We start from the raw sequence: 17761 nt of genomic DNA on the forward strand, positions 1-17761 counted from the left end.
GGGTAGAAAGTCGCCCCGGGGCGGGGGGGCCCCTCACCACAGGGGGGCGAAGCAGAAGCCGACAAGTCGCCCCGGGGGGGCCCCTCACCACAGGGGGGCGAAGCAGAAGCCGACAAGTCGCCCCGGGGGGGGGGCCCCTCACCACAGGGGGGCGAAGCAGAAGCCGACAAGTCGCCCCGGGGCGGGGGGGCCCCTCACCACAGGGGGGCGAAGCAGAAGCCGACAAGTCGCCCCGGGGGGGCCCCTCACCACAGGGGGGCGAAGCAGAAGCCGACCTGCAGCAGGGACGTGGCGGGCGGGATCCTCCTTTATTGGGGTAGAAGGTCGCCCCAGGGCGGGGGCCCCTCACCACAGGGGGGCGAAGCAGAAGCCGACCTGCAGCAGGGACGTGGCGGGCGGGATCCTCCTTTATTGGGGTAGAAAGTCGCCCCGGGGGGGGGGGCCCCTCACCACAGGGGGGCGAAGCAGAAGCCGACAAGTCGCCCCGGGGGGGCCCCTCACCACAGGGGGGCGAAGCAGAAGCCGACAAGTCGCCCCGGGGCGGGGGCCCCTCACCACAGGGGGGCGAAGCAGAAGCCGACCTGCAGCAGGTAGCGGGGCCGGACCTGGCCCGGGTCGTAGACCACGAACTCGTTGTAGTTGAGGGTGTAGCCGTGGGGGTTGGACACGCCCGTCTCCACCGCCGGCCCCAGCGGCACCAGGGCCCCGTCCCTGGGGGCAGAGCCAGGAGGGGGGTCACCCGCTGGAGGGGCTGGCGGCTCCCTCCCCCGCCTCCCGCCAGGGCCCTGAGGGGGCAGCGGGTGGGGCCGGGGTCCCCGCGTCTCTCCGCCCAGCCTGGCGTGGGGGGGGCAGCCTGTCTCTGGCCCCCTTGGCTCCTCTGTGGGCACAAACAAAACTGGGTCCAGGCCCCCCAAACCAGCCTCTCCTGGGGCCCCTGCAACCCCCTTCCCTTGGCCCCCCCGTACTCACAGCAGGACGCTGTTGGTGGGGTCCGGCGCCAGCCGCCCCAGCCCCTTGGTGCTGTGCTTGCCGGGGGGCAGCTTCCCGGCCTCGGGGTTCGCCTCCAGCAGCTCCTGGCTCTCGCCCAGCGCCACCTGCAACGGGACGGCCCCGTCTGCTGCCCTGCCCGGGGAGAGCAGGCAGCTGGGCCCTAACGCCCCCGGCCCCCCCAGACCCCAGCTGGGCCCCCTCCCCCTCCCGACACCCCAGCTGGGCCCTAACCCCCCCGGCCCCCCCCAGACCCCAGCTGGGCCCCCTCCCCCCCCGACACCCCAGCTGGGCCCTAACCCCCCCGGCCCCCCCAGACCCCAGCTGGGCCCCCTCCCCCCCCCCCGACACCCCAGCTGGGCCCTAACCCCCCCGGCCCGAGACCCCAGCTGGGCCCCCCGCCCCGAGACCCCAGCTGGGCCCCCTCCCCTTCCCCCCGAGACCCCAGCTGGGCCCCCCACCCCGAGACCCCAGCTGGGCCCTCTCCCCCCCCGCCCCGAGACCCCAGCTGGGCCCTCTCCCCCCCCAGCCCGAGACCCCAGCTGGGCCCCCTCCCCCAGCTGCCCAGGCTCTCTCCCCTGCTCTCCCCACTGGCCCTGCCCCCCGCGGCGGGCTCTCACCTCGCACAGCAGCAGCAGCCCCACGGCGCGCTGGCGGGAGGCGAAGCAGTAGTTGGCGCTCTTGGACGACATGTCAGCGAAGTAGATGCCTTTCCCGAACTGGAGGGCAGATGGGGGGGGGTGAGCAGCCGGGGGGTTCCGGGAAGGGGGTGGGGGCAGGGAGCTGGGATGGGGGCCAGGGAGGGGGGCAGGGCCAGGGGTGGGGGGCAGGCAGAGGCCAGGGACGGGGGAACAGGCAGAAATTGGGAAGGGGGCAGGCAGGGGAAGGGGGGGGGGTTCTCAGGCGGCCGTGGGGGTCTCACCATGTAGCCGGTGACGGGGGCCTCAGGGGGGGCCACCCGCAGCCCCTGGCTCAGGATCCCCACCCAGTTGCTCAGGCGGGAGCCGTGCCACAGCAGCGTCCTGGGGACGGGGAAGGGGGGTGAGTCGAGTCCCATTCCCAGCCCCCCTCCCCACCTCTCTCCGCCCCAGTGCCCGTCCGTGCCCTGCCCTCCCCCCACCAGCTGGGATCCAACCCCTCCCCCCACCCATCCCTTTCCCGCGACCAGGCTTGTGCCCTGCTGCTGCCTGCCTCAGTTTCCCTTGTGCCTGGCTGGGGTGGAAGGGTTCACTGAGGGGAGCCCCGACACATGGAGCCCCTCAGGTGGGACAAAGTGTGTGCCCGGCCCCGCCGCCCCCTCACCGGTGGGGCAGGCTGTCGTGGAAGGGGGGCCCGCCGGCCCGGCGCAGGGTGAAGGCCTCCAGCAGCTCCATGGAGTAGTCCCGGTGGGTCGGGGCGTGGGTGGAGAGGAGGTACTGCTCCAGCACCTGGGGGGGCGGGGGTTAAGACAAGCCCTGCCCCCCAAGTGCAGCCCTCCCCCGCCAGCGCCCCTCTGCACCACCCCCTCGCCTGGCATCCCTGCCCCACACTGCTCCCCTCCCCGTCCTCCCCGCCCTGCCCCACACTGCTCCCCTCCCCCGTCCTCCCCGCCTGACCCCACACTGCTCCCCTCCCCCGCCCTGCCCCACACTGCTCCCCTCCCCCGTCCTCCCCGCCTGACCCCACACTGCTCCCCTCCCCCGCCCTGCCCCACACTGCTCCCCTCCCCCGTCCTCCCCGCCTGACCCCACACTGCTCCCCTCCCCCGCCCTGCCCCACACTGCTCCCCTCCCCCATCCTCCCCGCCCAACCCCACACTGCTCCCCTCCCCGTCCTCCCCGCCCAACCCCACACTGCTCCCCTCCCCCGCCCTGCCCCACACTGCTCCCCTCCCCCGTCCTCCCCGCCCGACCCCACACTGCTCCCCTCCCCCGCCCTGCCCCACACTGCTCCCCTCCCCTGTCCTCCCCGCCCGACCCCACACTGCTCCCCTCCCCCGTCCTCCCCGCCCTGCCCCACACTGCTCCCCTCCCCGTCCTCCCCGCCCAACCCCACACTGCTCCCCTCCCCCGCCCTGCCCCACACTGCTCCCCTCCCCTGTCCTCCCCTCCCCACCCCACACTGCTCCCCTCCCCCGTCCTCTCTGCCCGACCCCACACTGCTCCCCTCCTCCGCTCTGCCCCACACTGCTCCCCTCCCCATCCTCCCCGCCCGACCCCACACTGCTCCCCTCCCCCGCCCTGCCCCACACTGCTCCCCTCCCCTGTCCTCCCCGCCCGACCCCACACTGCTCCCCTCCCCCGCCCCACACTGCTCCCCTCCCCCGTCCTCCCCGCCCGACCCCACACTGCTCCCCTCCCCCGCCCTGCCCCACACTGCTCCCCTCCCCCGTCCTCCCTGCCCGACCCCACACTGCTCCCCTCCCCGGCCCCACACTGCTCCCCTCCCCCGTCCTCCCCCACACTGCGCCCCTCCCTCACCCAACCCCACACTGCGCCCCTCCCCCGTCCTCCCCGCCCTGCCCCACACTGCTCCCCTCCCTCGCCCTGCCCCATACTGCTCCCCTCCCCCGTCCTCCCTGCCCGACCCCACACTGCTCCCCTCCCCCGCCGGACCCCACACTGCTCCCCTCCCCTGCCGGACCCCACACTGCTCCCTGGCCCGGCCTGGCCTCCCCCTCCACTGACCTGGAAGTGGGCGGAGTCCCGCTCCAGGGGGCGGAGCTCGCAGCCCAGGGTGCGGTAGCTCCGGTCCAGCGGGTGCTCCTGGTCCTGCAGCTCCGAGCGGGCCAGGCGGACGGCGATGCGGATCTCGCCCAGGGCCTGGGGGGGGGCAGACAGCGGTTGGGGGGACGGATGGACGCGGGGAGACAAATTTCTGCCCCCCCCCTTCCTCCTCTGCCCAGCTCACCTCCAGCAGCTGCGCCTTCTCCTGCAGCTCCTGCTCCGTCTGGATCAGCGGTGGGGGCCGGAGCCTGGGGGCAGGGAAGGGTGATCAGTTGGGCGGGGCCTGGGGGGCAGGGAGGGATGATCAGTGGGGCAGAGGTTGGGGGGCAGGGAGGGGTGATCAGTGGGGCAGAGGTTGGGGGGCAGAGGTTGGGGGGCAGGGTGGGGTGACTAGTGGGGTGGCGGCTGGGGGGTAGGGAGGGGTGACCAGGGGGCAGGGAGGGGTGACCAGTGGGGCAGGGGCTGGGGGCCAGGGAGGGGTGATCAGTGGGGCAGGGGCTGGGGCCAGGGAGGGGTGATCAGTGGGGCAGAGGCTGGGGGGCAGGGAGGGGTGATCAGTGGGGCAGGGGCTGGGGCCAGGGAGGGGTGATCAGTGGGGCGGCGGCTGGGGGCCAGGGAGGGGTGATCAGTGGGGCAGGGGCTGGGGGGCAGGGAGGGGTGATCAGCGGGGCGGCGGCTGGGGGCCAGGGAGGGGTGATCAGCGGGGCGGCGGCTGGGGGGCAGGGAGGGGTGATCAGCGGGGCAGGGGCTGGGGGGCAGGGAGGGGTGATCAGCGGGGCAGGGGCTGGGGGGCAGGGAGGGATGATCAGCGGGGCGGCGGCTGGGGGGCAGGGAGGGGTGATCAGCGGGGCGGCGGCTGGGGGGCAGGGAGGGGTGATCAGCGGGGCGGGGGCTGGGGGGCAGGGAGGGGTGATCAGCGGGGCGGCGGCTGGGGGGCAGGGAGGGGTGATCAGCGGGGCGGCGGCTGGGGGGCAGGGAGGGGTGATCAGTGGGGCGGCGGCTGGGGGGCAGGGAGGGGTGATCAGTGGGGCAGGGGCTGGGGGGCAGGGAGGGGTGATCAGTGGGGCGGCGGCTGGGGGGCAGGGAGGGGTGATCAGTGGGGCAGGGGCTGGGGGGCAGGGAGGGGTGATCAGTGGGGCAGGGGCTGGGGGGCAGGGAGGGGTGATCAGTGGGGCGGCGGCTGGGGGGCAGGGAGGGGTGATCAGCGGGAGAGGCAGGGGATCCCCCTGTCCAGGAAGGAGCCCTGCAGAAGGGTCTAGGGAGGCAGCCGTGGGACGCTGGGCACCGAAAGCCACAGGAGTGTGGGCGGCCTGAGCCGGCGTGTGGGGAGCCAGACAACGTGTGTGTGTGGGGGGGGGAGGGTGAAGAAATTCCTGGGGGGGCACAAGGCAACTGAGCCGCCCCCCCCATCAATCCCACCCCGTTCTGCTGGTTTTTTGGCGGGGGATGGGGGCGTCTTACAAATGAAAAGGGGGGCGACGCCGAAAAGCCTGGGACCCGCTGGTCGGGGGGGCCGGGTCCTGCCTCCAGGTCCCTGCCAGTCCAAGGGCTCTGAGTCGGGGCGGGGCAGGCACAGGGGGGCGGCGGGGGGGGCGCAGGGGCTGACCCGAAGTCGTGGGGCACGCGGGTGTAGAACTCGTTGCAGGCCTCCAGCAGGGCGGAGCGGGCACCCCCGGCTCGCAGGACCAGCTCCACCTTCCGCAGCGACTCGAACCCGGCCCGGATCTGCTCCGCCGTCAGCTTCCCTGGGGGAGCGGGTCAGCGCCGCCGCCTGACCCCCGGGACCCCCCGAACCCCTCCTCCGAGACCCTGCCCCCCCGGAACCCCCCTCCGAGACCCCGCCCCCCGGGACCCGCCTCCGAGACTCCGCCCCCCGGGACCCCCCTCCGAGACCCTGCCCCCCGGGACCCCCCCTCTGAACCCCCACCTCCGAGATCCCGCCCCCCGGGATCCCCCTCTGAACCCCACCTCCGAGACCCTGCCCCCCGGGACCCCCCTCCGAACCCCGCCCCCCGGACCCCCTCCGAACCCCCCCTCCGAGACCCCGCCCCCCGGGACCCCCCCTCTGAACCCTGCCCCCCCGGGACCCCCCCTCTGAACCCCCCCTCCGAGACCCCGCCCCCCGGACCCCTCTCCGAGACCCCGCCCCCCAGAACCCCCTCCGAACCCCCCCTCCGAGACCCCGCCCCCCCAGGACTCCCCTCCGAACCCCCCCTCCGAGACCCCACCTCTGAGACCCCGCCCCCGGGACCCCCCTACGAACCCCCACCTCAGAGACCCCGCCCCCTACGAACCCCCACCTCAGAGACCCCGCCCCCCCGGGGCCTCCCTCCGAACCCCCACCTCTGAGACCCCGCCCCCGGGACCCCCCCTCTGAACCCCCCCTCCGAGACCCCGCCCCCGGACCCCTCCTCCGAGACCCCGCCCCCCCCCAGAACCCCCTCCGAACCCCCCCTCCGAGACCCCGCCCCCCAGGACTCCCCTCCGAACCCCCCCTCCGAGACCCCACCTCTGAGACCCCGCCCCCGGGACTTCCCCTACGAACCCCCACCTCAGAGACCCCGCCCCCTACGAACCCCCACCTCAGAGACCCCGCCCCCCCGGGGCCTCCCTCCGAACCCCCACCTCTGAGACCCCGCCCCCGGGACCCCCAACCCGGCCCGGATCTGCTCCGTCGTCAGCTTCCCTGGGGGAGCGGGTCAGAGACACGGGCACCCACCCCCGGATTCCCCCTCCGACCCGCCACCTCTTGGAGACCCCGCCCCTTTGGCCCCCCAACCTGCCCCGGGACTGTCCCACCATCAGCTCCCCTGGCCCCCCGGCTCACCCAGCGGCGCCTTCTTGGCATCGTACTTCATCTCCAGCACCATCTCCTCCATGGCCCGCAGGTCGCAGACCAGCCCCAGCAGCGCCTGCACCCGGGCGTCCAGCCGCGAGGCCGGCTCGGGCCGGGGGGGCCCCGCGCACCCCGAATCCTCCTCCTGGGGGGCGGGGGGGTTACGGGTCTGCCAGCTGCCCCCCCCACCAGGGCCGGGACCCGGGGCCACGCCAGCCCGGGGGCTCACAGGGACTGGGGGGCGATGGCAGGTCTTAGGGGCGGCTCCCAGGGCTGTGAGGGGTCAGGGGGTCAAACTCGTGGGGGGCCGCCTAGCCATGTGCAGACGGGGGGTGGGATGGCCTATAGGGGGCTTGGGGTTCACACTCGTGGGGGGCGGATAGCCATGTGCAGACGGGGGGTGGGATGGCCTATAGGGGGCTTGGGGTTCACACTCGTGGGGGGCGGATAGCCATGTGCAGACGGGGGGTGGGATGGGCTCTAGGGGGCTTGGGGTTCACTCAGGGGGGCCGCCTAGCCATGTGCAGACGGGGGGTGGGATGGGCTCTAGGGGGCTTGGGGTTCACTCAGGGGGGCCGCCTAGCCATGTGCAGACGGGGGGTGGGATGGGCTCTAGGGGGCTTGGGGTTCACTCAGGGGGGCCGCCTAGCCATGTGCAGACGGGGGGTGGGATGGGCTCTAGGGGGCTTGGGGTTCACACTCGTGGGGGGCGGATAGCCATGTGCAGACGGGGGGTGGGATGGGCTCTAGGGGGGTTGTGGGGGGGGTTGGGGTGATGTGGGGGGGCTGTAGGGGGTTTGGGGTTCACACACGGCGGGCCGGCTGTCCACGTGCAGACAGGGCTGCGGGGGGGTTTGGGATGACAGGGGGGCTGTAGGAGGTTTGGGGGTTCACACACGGGGGGCCGGCTGTCCACGTGCAGACAGGGCTGCGGGGGGGGTTGGGGTGACGGGGGGGCTGTAAGGGGTTTAGGGGTTCACACTCACGGGGGGCCGGCTGTCCACGTGCAGACAGGGCTGCGGGGGGGGGGTTGGGGTGACGGCGGGGCTGTAGGGGGTTTGGGGGTTCACACTCACGGGGGGGCGGCTGTCCACGTGCAGACAGGGCTGCAGGGGGGGGTTGGGGTGATGGGGGGGCTGTAGGGGTTTGGGGGTTCACACTCACGGGGGGGCGGCTGTCCACGTGCAGACAGGGCTGCGGGGGGGTTGGGGTGACGGGGGGGTGTAGGGGGTTGGGGTGACGTGGGGGGGCTGTAGGGGGTTTGGGGGTTCACACTCACGGGGGCCGGCTGTCCACGTGCAGACAGGGCTGTGGGGGGGGTTGGGGTGACGGGGGGCTGTAGGGGGTTTGGGGGTTCACACTCACGGGGGGCGGCTGTCCACGTGCAGACAGGGCTGTGGGGGGGGTTGGGGTGACGGGGGGCTGTAGGGGGGTTGGGATGACGGGGGGGCTGTAGGGGGTTTGGGGTTCACACGGGGGGGCGGCTGTCCACGTGCAGACAGGGCTGTGGGGGGGGTTGGGATGACGGGGGGCTGTAGGGGGTTTTGGGGGGTTCACACTCACGGGGGGCGGCTGTCCACGTGCAGACAGGCTGTGGGGGGGGGTTGGGGTGACGGGGGGGCTGTAGGGGGTTTGGGGGTTCACACTCACGGGGGGCGGCTGTCCACGTGCAGACAGGGCTGCGGGGGGGGGGTTGGGGTGACGGGGGCTGTAGAGGGTTTGGGGGTTCACACTCAGGGGGGGCGGCTGTCCACGTGCAGACAGGGCTGCGGGGGGGGGTTGGGGTGACGGGGGGCTGTAGAGGGTTTGGGGGTTCACACTCACGGGGGGCGGCTGTCCACGTGCAGACAGGGCTGTGGGGGGGTTGGGGTGACGGGGGGCTGTAGAGGTTTGGGGGTTCACACTCACGGGGGGGCGGCTGTCCACGTGCAGACAGGGCTGCGGGGGGGGGTTGGGGTGACGGGGGGGCTGTAGGGGGTTTGGGGGTTCACACGGGGGGCGGCTGTCCACGTGCAGACAGGGCCTGTGGGGGGGGTTGGGATGACGGGGGGCTGTAGGGGGCTTGGGGGTTCACACTCACGGGGGTGGCGGCTGTCCACTTGCAGACAGGGCTGTGGGGGGGGTTGGGTTGACGGGGTGGCTGTAGGGGTTTGGGGTTCACACTCACGGGGGGCGGCTGTCCACGTGCAGACAGGGCTGTGGGGGGGGTTGGGGTGACGGGGGGCTGTAGGGGTTTGGGGTTCACACTCACGGGGGGGCGGCTGTCCACGTGCAGACAGGGCTGTGGGGGGGGGGTTGGGGTGACGGGGGGGCTGTAGGGGGTTTGGGGGTTCACACTCACGGGGGGCGGCTGTCCACGTGGCAGACAGGGCTGTGGGGGGGGGGGTTGGCGTGACGGGGGGGCTGGTAGGGGGTTGGGGTGACGTGGGGGGGCTGTAGGAGGTTGGGGGGGTTCACACTCACGGGGGGGCGGCTGTCCACGTGCAGACAGGGCTGGTAGGGGGTTGGGGTGACGGAGGGCTGTGGGGGGGGTTGGGGGACGGGGGGGCAGTAGGGGGTTTGGGGTTCACACTCACGGGGGCGGCTGTCCACGTGCAGACAGGGCTGTAGGGGGGTTGGGGTGACGGGAGGGCTGTAGGGGGGTTGGGGTGACGGGGGGCTCTAGGGGTTTGGGGTGGACGGGGGGCTGTGGGGGTTTGGGGTTCACTCACGGGGGGCGGCTGTCCACGTGCAGACAGGGCTGCGGGGGGGGGTTGGGGTGACGTGGGGGGGCTGTAGGGGGGTTGGGGTGATGTGGGGGGGCTGTAGGGGGTTTGGGGGTTTCACACTCACGGGGGGGCGGCTGTCCACGTGCAGACAGGGCTGTGGGAGGGGTTGGGGTGACGGGGGGCTGTAGAAGGTTTGGGGTGACGGGGGGCTGTAGGGGGTGGGGTGAGGGGGGGCCTGTAGGGGGGTTGGGGTGACGGGGGGGCTGTAGGGGGTTTGGGGTTCACACTCACGGGGGGCGGCTGTCCACGTGCAGAGCGGGGGGGCCGCGAGGGGAGGGGAGAGGTGAGGTGAGGGGGCGGGGGGGCCGCGAGGCGAGGGGAGGGGAGAGGTGAGGGGGCGGGGGGGCCGCGAGGGGAGGGGAGAGGTGAGGTGAGGTGAGGGGGCGAGGGGGCCGCGAGGGGAGGGGAGGGGAGAGGTGAGGGGGCGGGAGGGGAGGGGAGGAGGAGGCGGGGGGGCGGGGGCCGTGAGGGGGGAGGAGGCGGGGGGCCACGAGGGGCCAGACTCACTTTTTGGTGAAGATTTCCTTGGCGCGGGCGAGGTCCCCGGCGCAGGACTCCAGCGCGTGCTGGCCCGGCCGCCCCACTGCAGGGACGCAGACGTGGTGAGGGGGGAGCCCCCCCGCCCAGCCCCCAGCGCCCCCCTGCCCCTCCCCCCAGGGTCCCCCGGCCGGCCCCCGGCCCGCTCACCGCGCCCGCAGAGCCCCCTGCCCCTCCCCCCAGGGCCCCCGGCCGGCCCCCGCCCCGCTCACCGCGCCCCCAGAGCTCCCTGCCCCTCCCCCCAGGGCCCCCCGGCCGGCCCCCGCCCCGCTCACCGCGCCCCCAGAGCCCCCTGCCCCTCCCCCAGGGCCCCCGGCCGGCCCCCGCCCCGCTCACCGCGCCCCCAGAGCCCCCTGCCCCTCCCCCCAGGGTCCCCCCGGCCGGCCCCCGCCCCGCTCACCGCGCCCCCAGAGCCCCCTGCCCGTCCCCCCAGGGTCCCCCCGGCCGGCCCCCGCCCCGCTCACCGCGCCCCCAGAGCCCCCTGCCCCTCCCCCCAGGGTCCCCCCGGCCGGCCCCCGCCCCGCTCACCGCGCCCCCAGAGCCCCCTGCCCCTCCCCCCAGGGTCCCCCGGCCGGCCCCCGCCCCGCTCACCGCGCCCCCAGAGCCCCCTGCCCCTCCCCCCAGGGTCCCCCCGGCCGGCCCCCGCCCCGCTCACCGCGCCCCCAGAGCCCCCTGCCCCTCCCCCCAGGGTCCCCCAGCCGGCCCCCGCCCCGCTCACCGCGCCCCCAGCGCCCCCTGCCCCTCCCCCCAGGGTCCCCCCGGCCGGCCCCCGCCCCGCTCACCGCGCCCCCAGCGCCCCCTGCCCCTCCCCCCAGGGTCCCCCCGGCCGGCCCCCGCCCCGCTCACCGCGCCCCCAGCGCCCCCTGCCCCTCCCCCCAGGGTCCCCCCGGCCGGCCCCCGCCCCGCTCACCGCGCCCCCAGCGCCCCCTGCCCCTCCCCCAGGGTCCCCCCGGCCGGCCCCCGCCCCGCTCACCGCGCCCCCAGCGCCCCCTGCCCCTCCCCCCAGGGTCCCCCCGGCCGGCCCCCGCCCCGCTCACCGCGCCCCCAGCGCCCCCTGCCCCTCCCCCCAGGGTCCCCCGGCCGGCCCCCGCCCCGCTCACCGCGCCCCCAGCGCCCCCCTGCCCCTCCCCCCAGGGTCCCCCCGGCCGGCCCCCGCCCCGCTCACCGCGCCCCCAGCGCCCCCCTGCCCCTCCCCCCAGGGTCCCCCGGCCGGCCCCCGCCCCGCTCACCGCACCCCCAGCACCCCCTGCCCCTCCCCCCAGGGTCCCCCCGGGCTGGCCCCCCACCCCGCTCACCGCGCCCCCCTGCCCCTCCCAGGGTCCCCCCGGGCCAGCCCCCGCCCCGCTCACCGCGCCCCCAGCGCATCCAGACGCTGTAGCTCCGTGTCCCGGCCTCCTCCAGCAGCTGCAGCAGGTAAAACTTGTTGTTGTTGAACTGCAGGTTGGTCTGGGGACGGGGAGACAGGACGGACGTCAGGGCCGGGAAAGGGGGGTCCCCTCGCAGCCCCCCAGGCCCCTCCCAGCCCCCCAGCCGGGCGTCAGGGCCGGGAAAGGGGGGTCCCCTGGCAGCCCCCCAGGCCCCTCGCAGCCCCCCAGCCGGGCGTCAGGGCCGGGAAAGGGGGGTCCCCTCGCAGCCCCCAGACTCCTCGCAGCCCCCCAGCCGGGCGTCAGGGCCGGGAAAGGGGGGGTCCCCTCGCAGCCCCCCAGGCCCTCGCAGCCCCCCAGCCGGGCGTCAGGGCCGGGAAAGGGGGGTCCCCTCGCAGCCCCCCACCCTCCTCGCAGCCCCCCAGCCGGGTGTCAGGGCCGGGAAAGGGGGGGTCCCCTCGCAGCCCCCCAGGCCCCTCGCAGCCCCCCAGCCGGGCGTCAGGGCCGGGAAAGGGGGGTCCCCTCGCAGCCCCCCACCCTCCTCGCAGCCCCCAGCCGGGCGTCAGGGCCGGGAAAGGGGGGGTCCCCTCGCAGCCCCCCAGGCCCCTCGCAGCCCCCCAGCCGGGCGTCAGGGCCGGGAAAGGGGGGGTCCCCTCCCAGCCCCCCAGGCCCCTCGCAGCCCCCCAGCCGGGCGTCAGGGCCGGGAAAGGGGGGTCTCCTCGCAGCCCCCCCACCCCTCGCAGCCCCCCAGCCGGGCGTCAGGGCCGGGAAAGGGGGGTCCCCTCGCAGCCCCCCAGCCCCCTCGCAGCCCCCCCAGCCTCCTCGCAGCCCCCCCAGCCGGACGTCAGGGCCGGGAAAGGGGGGTCCCCTCGCAGCCCCCCACCCCCTCGCAGCCCCCCAGCCGGACGTCAGGGCCAGGAAAGGGGGTCCCCTCGCAGCCCCCCAGCCCACTCGCAGTCCCCCAGCCGGACGTCAGGGCCAGGAAAGGGGGGTCCCCTCGCAGCCCCCCAGCCCCCCTCGCAGCCCCCCAGCCGGGCATCAGGGCCGGGAAAGGGGGGTCCCCTCGCAGCCCCCCAGCCCCCTCGCAGCCCCCCAGCCGGGCATCAGGGCCGGGAAAGGGGGGTCCCCTCGCAGCCCCCCAGCCGGGCGTCAGGGCCGGGAAAGGGGGGGTCCCCTCGCAGCCCCCCAGCCTCCTCGCAGCCCCCCAGCCGGGTGTCAGGGCCGGGAAAGGGGGGGTCCCCTCGCAGCCCCCCAGCCTCCTCGCAGCCCCCCAGCCGGGTGTCAGGGCCGGGAAAGGGGGGGGGTCTCCCACTCACCTGGTTCAGCATCACATCATAGACGTCGTCCCCTTCGCAATACACGTGGGCCTGCGGGGAGAGACCCTGAGCCGGGGCCGGCCCCAGTGGGGAATGGGGCGGGGGCCTGTCCCCCCCAGCGCTGGGTCCCACCTCCCTGGGGCGGGGAATGGGGAGGGGCACTGGCTCCCCCCCAGCGCTGGGTCCCACCTCCTGGGGCATGGGGAGGGGGCCTGTCCCCCCCTAGCGCTGGGTCCCCCTCCCCGGGGCGGGGAACGGGGAGGGGGCCTGTTCCCCCCTAGCGCTGGGTCCCACCTCCCCGGGGTGGGGAATGGGGAGGGGCACTGGCTCCCCCCCCAGCGCTGGGTCCCCCTCCCTGGGGCGGGGAATGGGGCGGGGGCCTGTTCCCCCTAGCACTGGGTCCCCCTCCCCGGGGCGGGGAACGGGGAGGGCGCTGGCTCCCACCCCGCCGCAGGGCTGGGTCCCCCTCCCCGGGGCAGGGAACGGGGAGGGGCGCTGGCTCCCACCCCCCCCACCGCTGGGTCCCCCTCCCCGGGGCAGGGAACGGGGAGGGGCGCTGGCTCCCACCCCCACCGCAGGGCTGGGTGGGGTGGCTCAGGCGGGGCAGGGACGGGGCCTGTTGGCTGGTGCGCAAGGCGACTCGCGTTACCTCGCCCAGTTTAGCCGAGGCACTCGGGGTCCACCGGCGCCTTCCCCTTCACAATCAGGGTCTTGACGACCTCTGGGGGCGACAGACGGGGGTCGGAGGCGTCCGGGCGGGGCCAGAGCCAGCCTGGGCCGTGCCCTACGGGGACCGCGGAGCCGGGCCCCAGCCGTGCGCCCGTTTGGGGGAGGCGGGAGGACGCCCGTGTCCGACCCGCCAAGAGCCGCAGAAGAGCTGGCCGAGGGGCCGGCTGCCCGGCTGGGGTCACCCGCCTGCCTGGGGCCGTGGGGCCGTGCGCAGAGCCAGGTGCCCCTACTCAGAGCGCGGGCGGGTCGCTCGGGGCCGGGTCGACAGGCCGAAAGCTGCCGCAGGGCCCGAGCGCCCCAGCCCCGCCGCTGGGTCCCCGGGGCGCTGCGGGTTTCAGGGCCGCGGGGAACGCCGTCCGGCGTGCGCCTGGTCCGTGGGGCCCGTCCGGCAGCCAGGGGCCGCTCCCGCCCCCCCAACGGGCGGCTCCCACGGGTTGCGGCTGGGCCCGGGCTGGCGGGAGAGGGGGGCCGAGCGAGGGCCTGTAGCTCCCCGCCCCTCACCTGTGTCCTCTCGCCCGGGGTCGGGGCACGGTCCCCCCTTGCGGCGTCTCTTCGGAGCTGGGGGCTGGAGGGGGGCCGAGGAGCCAGGGCCGGAGCTGGGCTCAGACCCTCCGTCGTCATCCGCTGCGTCTGTGGAGAGGACGGGCCAGAGGTGAGGGGTGGGGGCTGCGCCCCAGAGCTGGGCGCATCTCAGCCGGCTCATGTGCCCTGTCACTGCCCCGGCGTCCTGTCCGCCCGCCGGCTCCCAGGGGACGATGAATGAGTAACAAGGCCTCCCCCCCCCGCACCCGCCTCACCAGCCAGGGACTTCCTGTGGCTGCCCACAGACCCAGCCCTACCCACTAGACCCTGCTCCCCTCCCAGCCCCCTGCTCTGACCACTGGACCCCGCTCCCCTCCCAGAGCAGTCCTGGCTCCCAGCCCCCTGCTCTGACCACTAGACCCCGCTCCCCTCCCAGAGCAGTCCTGGCTCCCAGCCCCCCTGCTCTGACCACTAGACCCCGCTCCCCTCCCAGAGCAGTCCTGGCTCCGTCCTGGCTCCCAGCCCCCCTGCTCTGACCACTAGATCCCACTCCCCACCCAGAGCAGTCCTGGCTCCCAGCTCCCTGCTCTGACCACTGGACCCCGCTCCCCACACAGAGCAGTCCTAGCTCCCAGCCCCCTGCTCTGACCACTAGACCCGCTCCCCTCCCAGAGCAGTCCTGGCTCCCAGCCCCCTGCTCTGACCACTGGACCCCACTCCCCTCCCAGAGCAGTCCTGGCTCCCAGCCCCCTGCTCTGACCACTAGACCCCGCTCCCCACACAGAGCAGTCCTGGCTCCCAGCCCCCTGCTCTGACCACTAGACCCCGCTCCCCACACAGAGCAGTCCTGGCTCCCAGCCCCTGCTCTGACCACTAGACCCACTCTCCTCTCTCAGGCAGGCGTCCGGACTCCCTCCGTACCCGATTCCCTCCGCTCCATCCGGCGCTGGTACCCGGTTCGGAGGTTGGTCTGGGTCATCCGGGTCGTGTCCAAGGTGTAGCGGGTGCGGCCGAGCGTCACCTCCAGGCCGGGCCCCCCGTCGCCGCGCCGCGCCCCCTCCAGCGCCAGGCAGGTGTCGGCAGGGTAGGGCAGCCACTGCCCCGCCTCGTCCCCCTGCCAGCTCCACACGAAATCTGGGCCGCAGGCATCTCGTTAGCGCCCTGCCGCGCAGACCCACGGCCCCGACGGGGCGAGGGAACCCCACAGCTCCGTGGGGCCCAGCGTCCGGGGGCAGCGCCGGCCGTTCCCCCCGGGCGCCGTATTCCCAGCCCCCAGGCTGTGTCTCCCCTCCCCCCGGCCACTCACAGGAGTCCTGGTCCCGGACGGCGGCTGCCACCGGTCTGTCCTGCCCCGTCCGTCCGTCGCGCTGCACCATGCGCCGCAGGTCCACGCGGGAGCCCACGGACACGCTGGCCTTCCCCGCCCTGGGGGGAGACGGACGTGGCTCAGGGCCTGGGACTCCTCCCCCACCCCAGTCCCCCGGCATCCCCTCCCCGGGCACTGACCTGGCGGCCTGCGTCAGCACCTCGCTCTCCTCGGGCGCGAAACGATGCCAGGAGCCCCCGGGGTCCTGCCACTCCCAGCGCAGCTCCAGGGCCTGGCCCGCGTCTCCCGCCTCGGCCGCCCGCCGCCTCCGGCTCATCCTGGCAGGGGCAGAAAGGGCAGACCCTAGGCCATATAGCTCCATACGGACCATTAGACTGCGATCCGTATGCTCTCAGGCCATATAGCTCCATACGGACCATTAGACTGCGATCCGTATGCTCCCGGGCCATATAGCTCCATACGGACCATCAGACTGCGATCCGTATGCTCTCGGCCCATATAGCTCCATAGGGACCATTAGACTGCGATCCGTATGCTCCCGGGCCATATAGCTCCATATGGACCATTAGACTGCGATCCGTATGCTCGCGGGCCATATAGCTCCATACGGACCATTAGACTGCGATCCGTATGCTCCCGGGCCATATAGCTCCATACGGACCATTAGACTGCGATCCGTATATCCCCCCCCCACAAGCCATGTAGCCAGTCCTGTACAGTCCATCCTCCCGGGACCCATCCCCCACACACAGGCCATATAGCGCTATACAGACCGCTCCACAGAGATCCATAAAGCCTTGTATGGACCATCCCCCCCCAATTGAGTTAGCACCCCACATACCAGTTCCCTTCCCCAGCCTTGGGGCCCTCCTCGAGCCACACAGCCCCCTGCCCCCGCAACCTGCCCAGCACCTTCCCTCCCTGCTCCCAGATCAACTCCCCTGCAGAGTACCTCTCCCCCTCTGCCACCCCCAGAACTCCCCCCAGGCCTCCTCTGCTGCACTTCCCAAGGCCACGCTCTGCACCCCCATCCCACTGCCCCAGAACCCTCCCTCTCTACACCCCCTGTACTGTCCAGAACCCTCCTCTGCACCCCAACACTCCCCTGCACCTCCCCTCTGCACCCCCACCCAGTGCACCCCTACACCCCGCTCTGCACCTCGCTCTGCACCCCCACCCAGTGCACCCTACACCTCCCCTGCACCTCGCTCTGCACCCCCACCCAGTGCCCCCTGCACCCCGCTCTGCACCCCCACCCAGTGCACCCTGCACCTCCCCTCTGCACCCCCACCCAGTGCACCCCTACACCCCGCTCTGCACCCCCACCCAGTGCCCCCTACACCTCCCCTGCACCCCCTCTGCACCCCCACCCAGTGCACCCCTACACCTCCCCTGCACCTCGCTCTGCACCCCCACCCAGTGCCCCCTGCACCTCCCCTCTGCACCCCCACCCAGTGCCCCCTACACCCCGCTCTGCACCCCCACCCAGTGCACCCCTACACCCCGCTCTGCACCCCGCTCTGCACCCCCACCCAGTGCCCCCTGCTCTGCACCCCCACCCAGTGCCCCCTGCACCTCCCCTGCATCCCCTTCTGTACCCCCACCCAGTGCCCCCTACACCTTCCCTGCACCCCCTCTGCACCCCCACCCAGTGCCCCCTGCTCTGCACCCCCACCCAGTGCCCCTGCACCTTCTCTGCACCCCCACCCAGTGCCCCCTGCTCTGCACCCCCACCCAGTATCCCAGCCCCCCCAACCTGGGAGTGGTGGGTCCCACCAGCGCGCGCTCCTGCGGACGTTCCCGGAAGCGAGGAAACTCGCACAGCCCCGCCTCACTTCATTTGCATGGATCTCATTTGCATGCGCCACGCCCCCTAAACCTCCCGGCCAGACCCCCTTGGTGGGCGGAGTTCTGTCGTTTGCATAAGGAGCGCGGGGCATGCCGGGACCCTGGCCGTGCACCGCCTGAGGACTGATTTGCATGCACCGCAGAGCACGCTGGGAATCTCACCACCTCCTCATCATGAACTAAAAATTCTGTGTCCCTGGAGGTTTATATAGTCCCGAAAGGTAAAGCACTTCGCTCTAGCTACCCCCATGCAGATTTTCTCTCCTTCTCCCCAGACTCTTCCCCCTGGGCACAGGGATCTGCTACGGACCAGGGGTGGGCACTACACTCCCAGTGCATGCTGGGAAGAGCGTTTCCCCCCCTCCCCCATGGCCCACAAGCCCGTGGCTGGGCGTGACAAGGTGGGGGCTTCCCCGTGGGACGAGGGCCCTGGGGCCGAGCAAAGGGGGATCCTCTTGCAAAGGGTACCCAGGCTTATTTCCAAATGTGCGCCCGGCTCCCCCTCCCTGCACGCAGCTGCAGCCCCCGGCCCGCCCCGCACGGCAGAGCCAGGGGCTGGCAAAGAGCCCGGTGGCCAGCCCCTCTCCAGCGGTGGAGTTAGCGCCTGGCTCCCTGCACAGGCCGGCTCTGGCGGCGCCCGGCGAGTGGGCCCGGAGGTGCCAGCATGGCTCCTGTCCCAATTCCTCCCGCTGCCGCGGCCGGCCCACCGCCAGCCCGCTTGTCCCGTGGCGACGTGCGAGCAGGGCGCTAGGGCCGGGTGCCAGAGACAGGGCCGGGATCCAGGCTCCCAGTCTCCAGGGCCCCCCCGGACGGCAGCAGCCC

At 74.2% G+C, this 17761-nt stretch overlaps 1 protein-coding gene across 1 annotated transcript; it reads right to left on the bottom strand.

The window, feature by feature from the left end:
- Positions 1-389: 389 nt before the first annotated feature.
- Positions 390-16996, bottom strand: PARP2 (poly(ADP-ribose) polymerase 2). The gene is given in 19 exon segments (XM_089774466.1): positions 390-711; positions 970-1094; positions 1608-1706; positions 1910-2009; positions 2290-2414; positions 3654-3788; positions 3877-3940; positions 5299-5437; positions 6520-6704; positions 9804-9879; positions 11183-11279; positions 12514-12564; positions 13163-13180; positions 13182-13234; positions 13744-13872; positions 14686-14898; positions 15071-15189; positions 15271-15408; positions 16848-16996. Coding segments are annotated over 18 exon segments (2025 nt in total). The 5' UTR covers position 15408; positions 16848-16996; the 3' UTR covers positions 390-551.
- Between the last annotated feature and the right edge of the window lie 765 nt (positions 16997-17761).

The sequence above is a fragment of the Pelodiscus sinensis genome, chromosome 30, assembly GCF_052426305.1.
Source record: "Pelodiscus sinensis isolate ZL-2025 chromosome 30, ASM5242630v1, whole genome shotgun sequence".
In the NCBI taxonomy this organism is placed as follows: Eukaryota; Metazoa; Chordata; order Testudines; family Trionychidae; genus Pelodiscus; species Pelodiscus sinensis.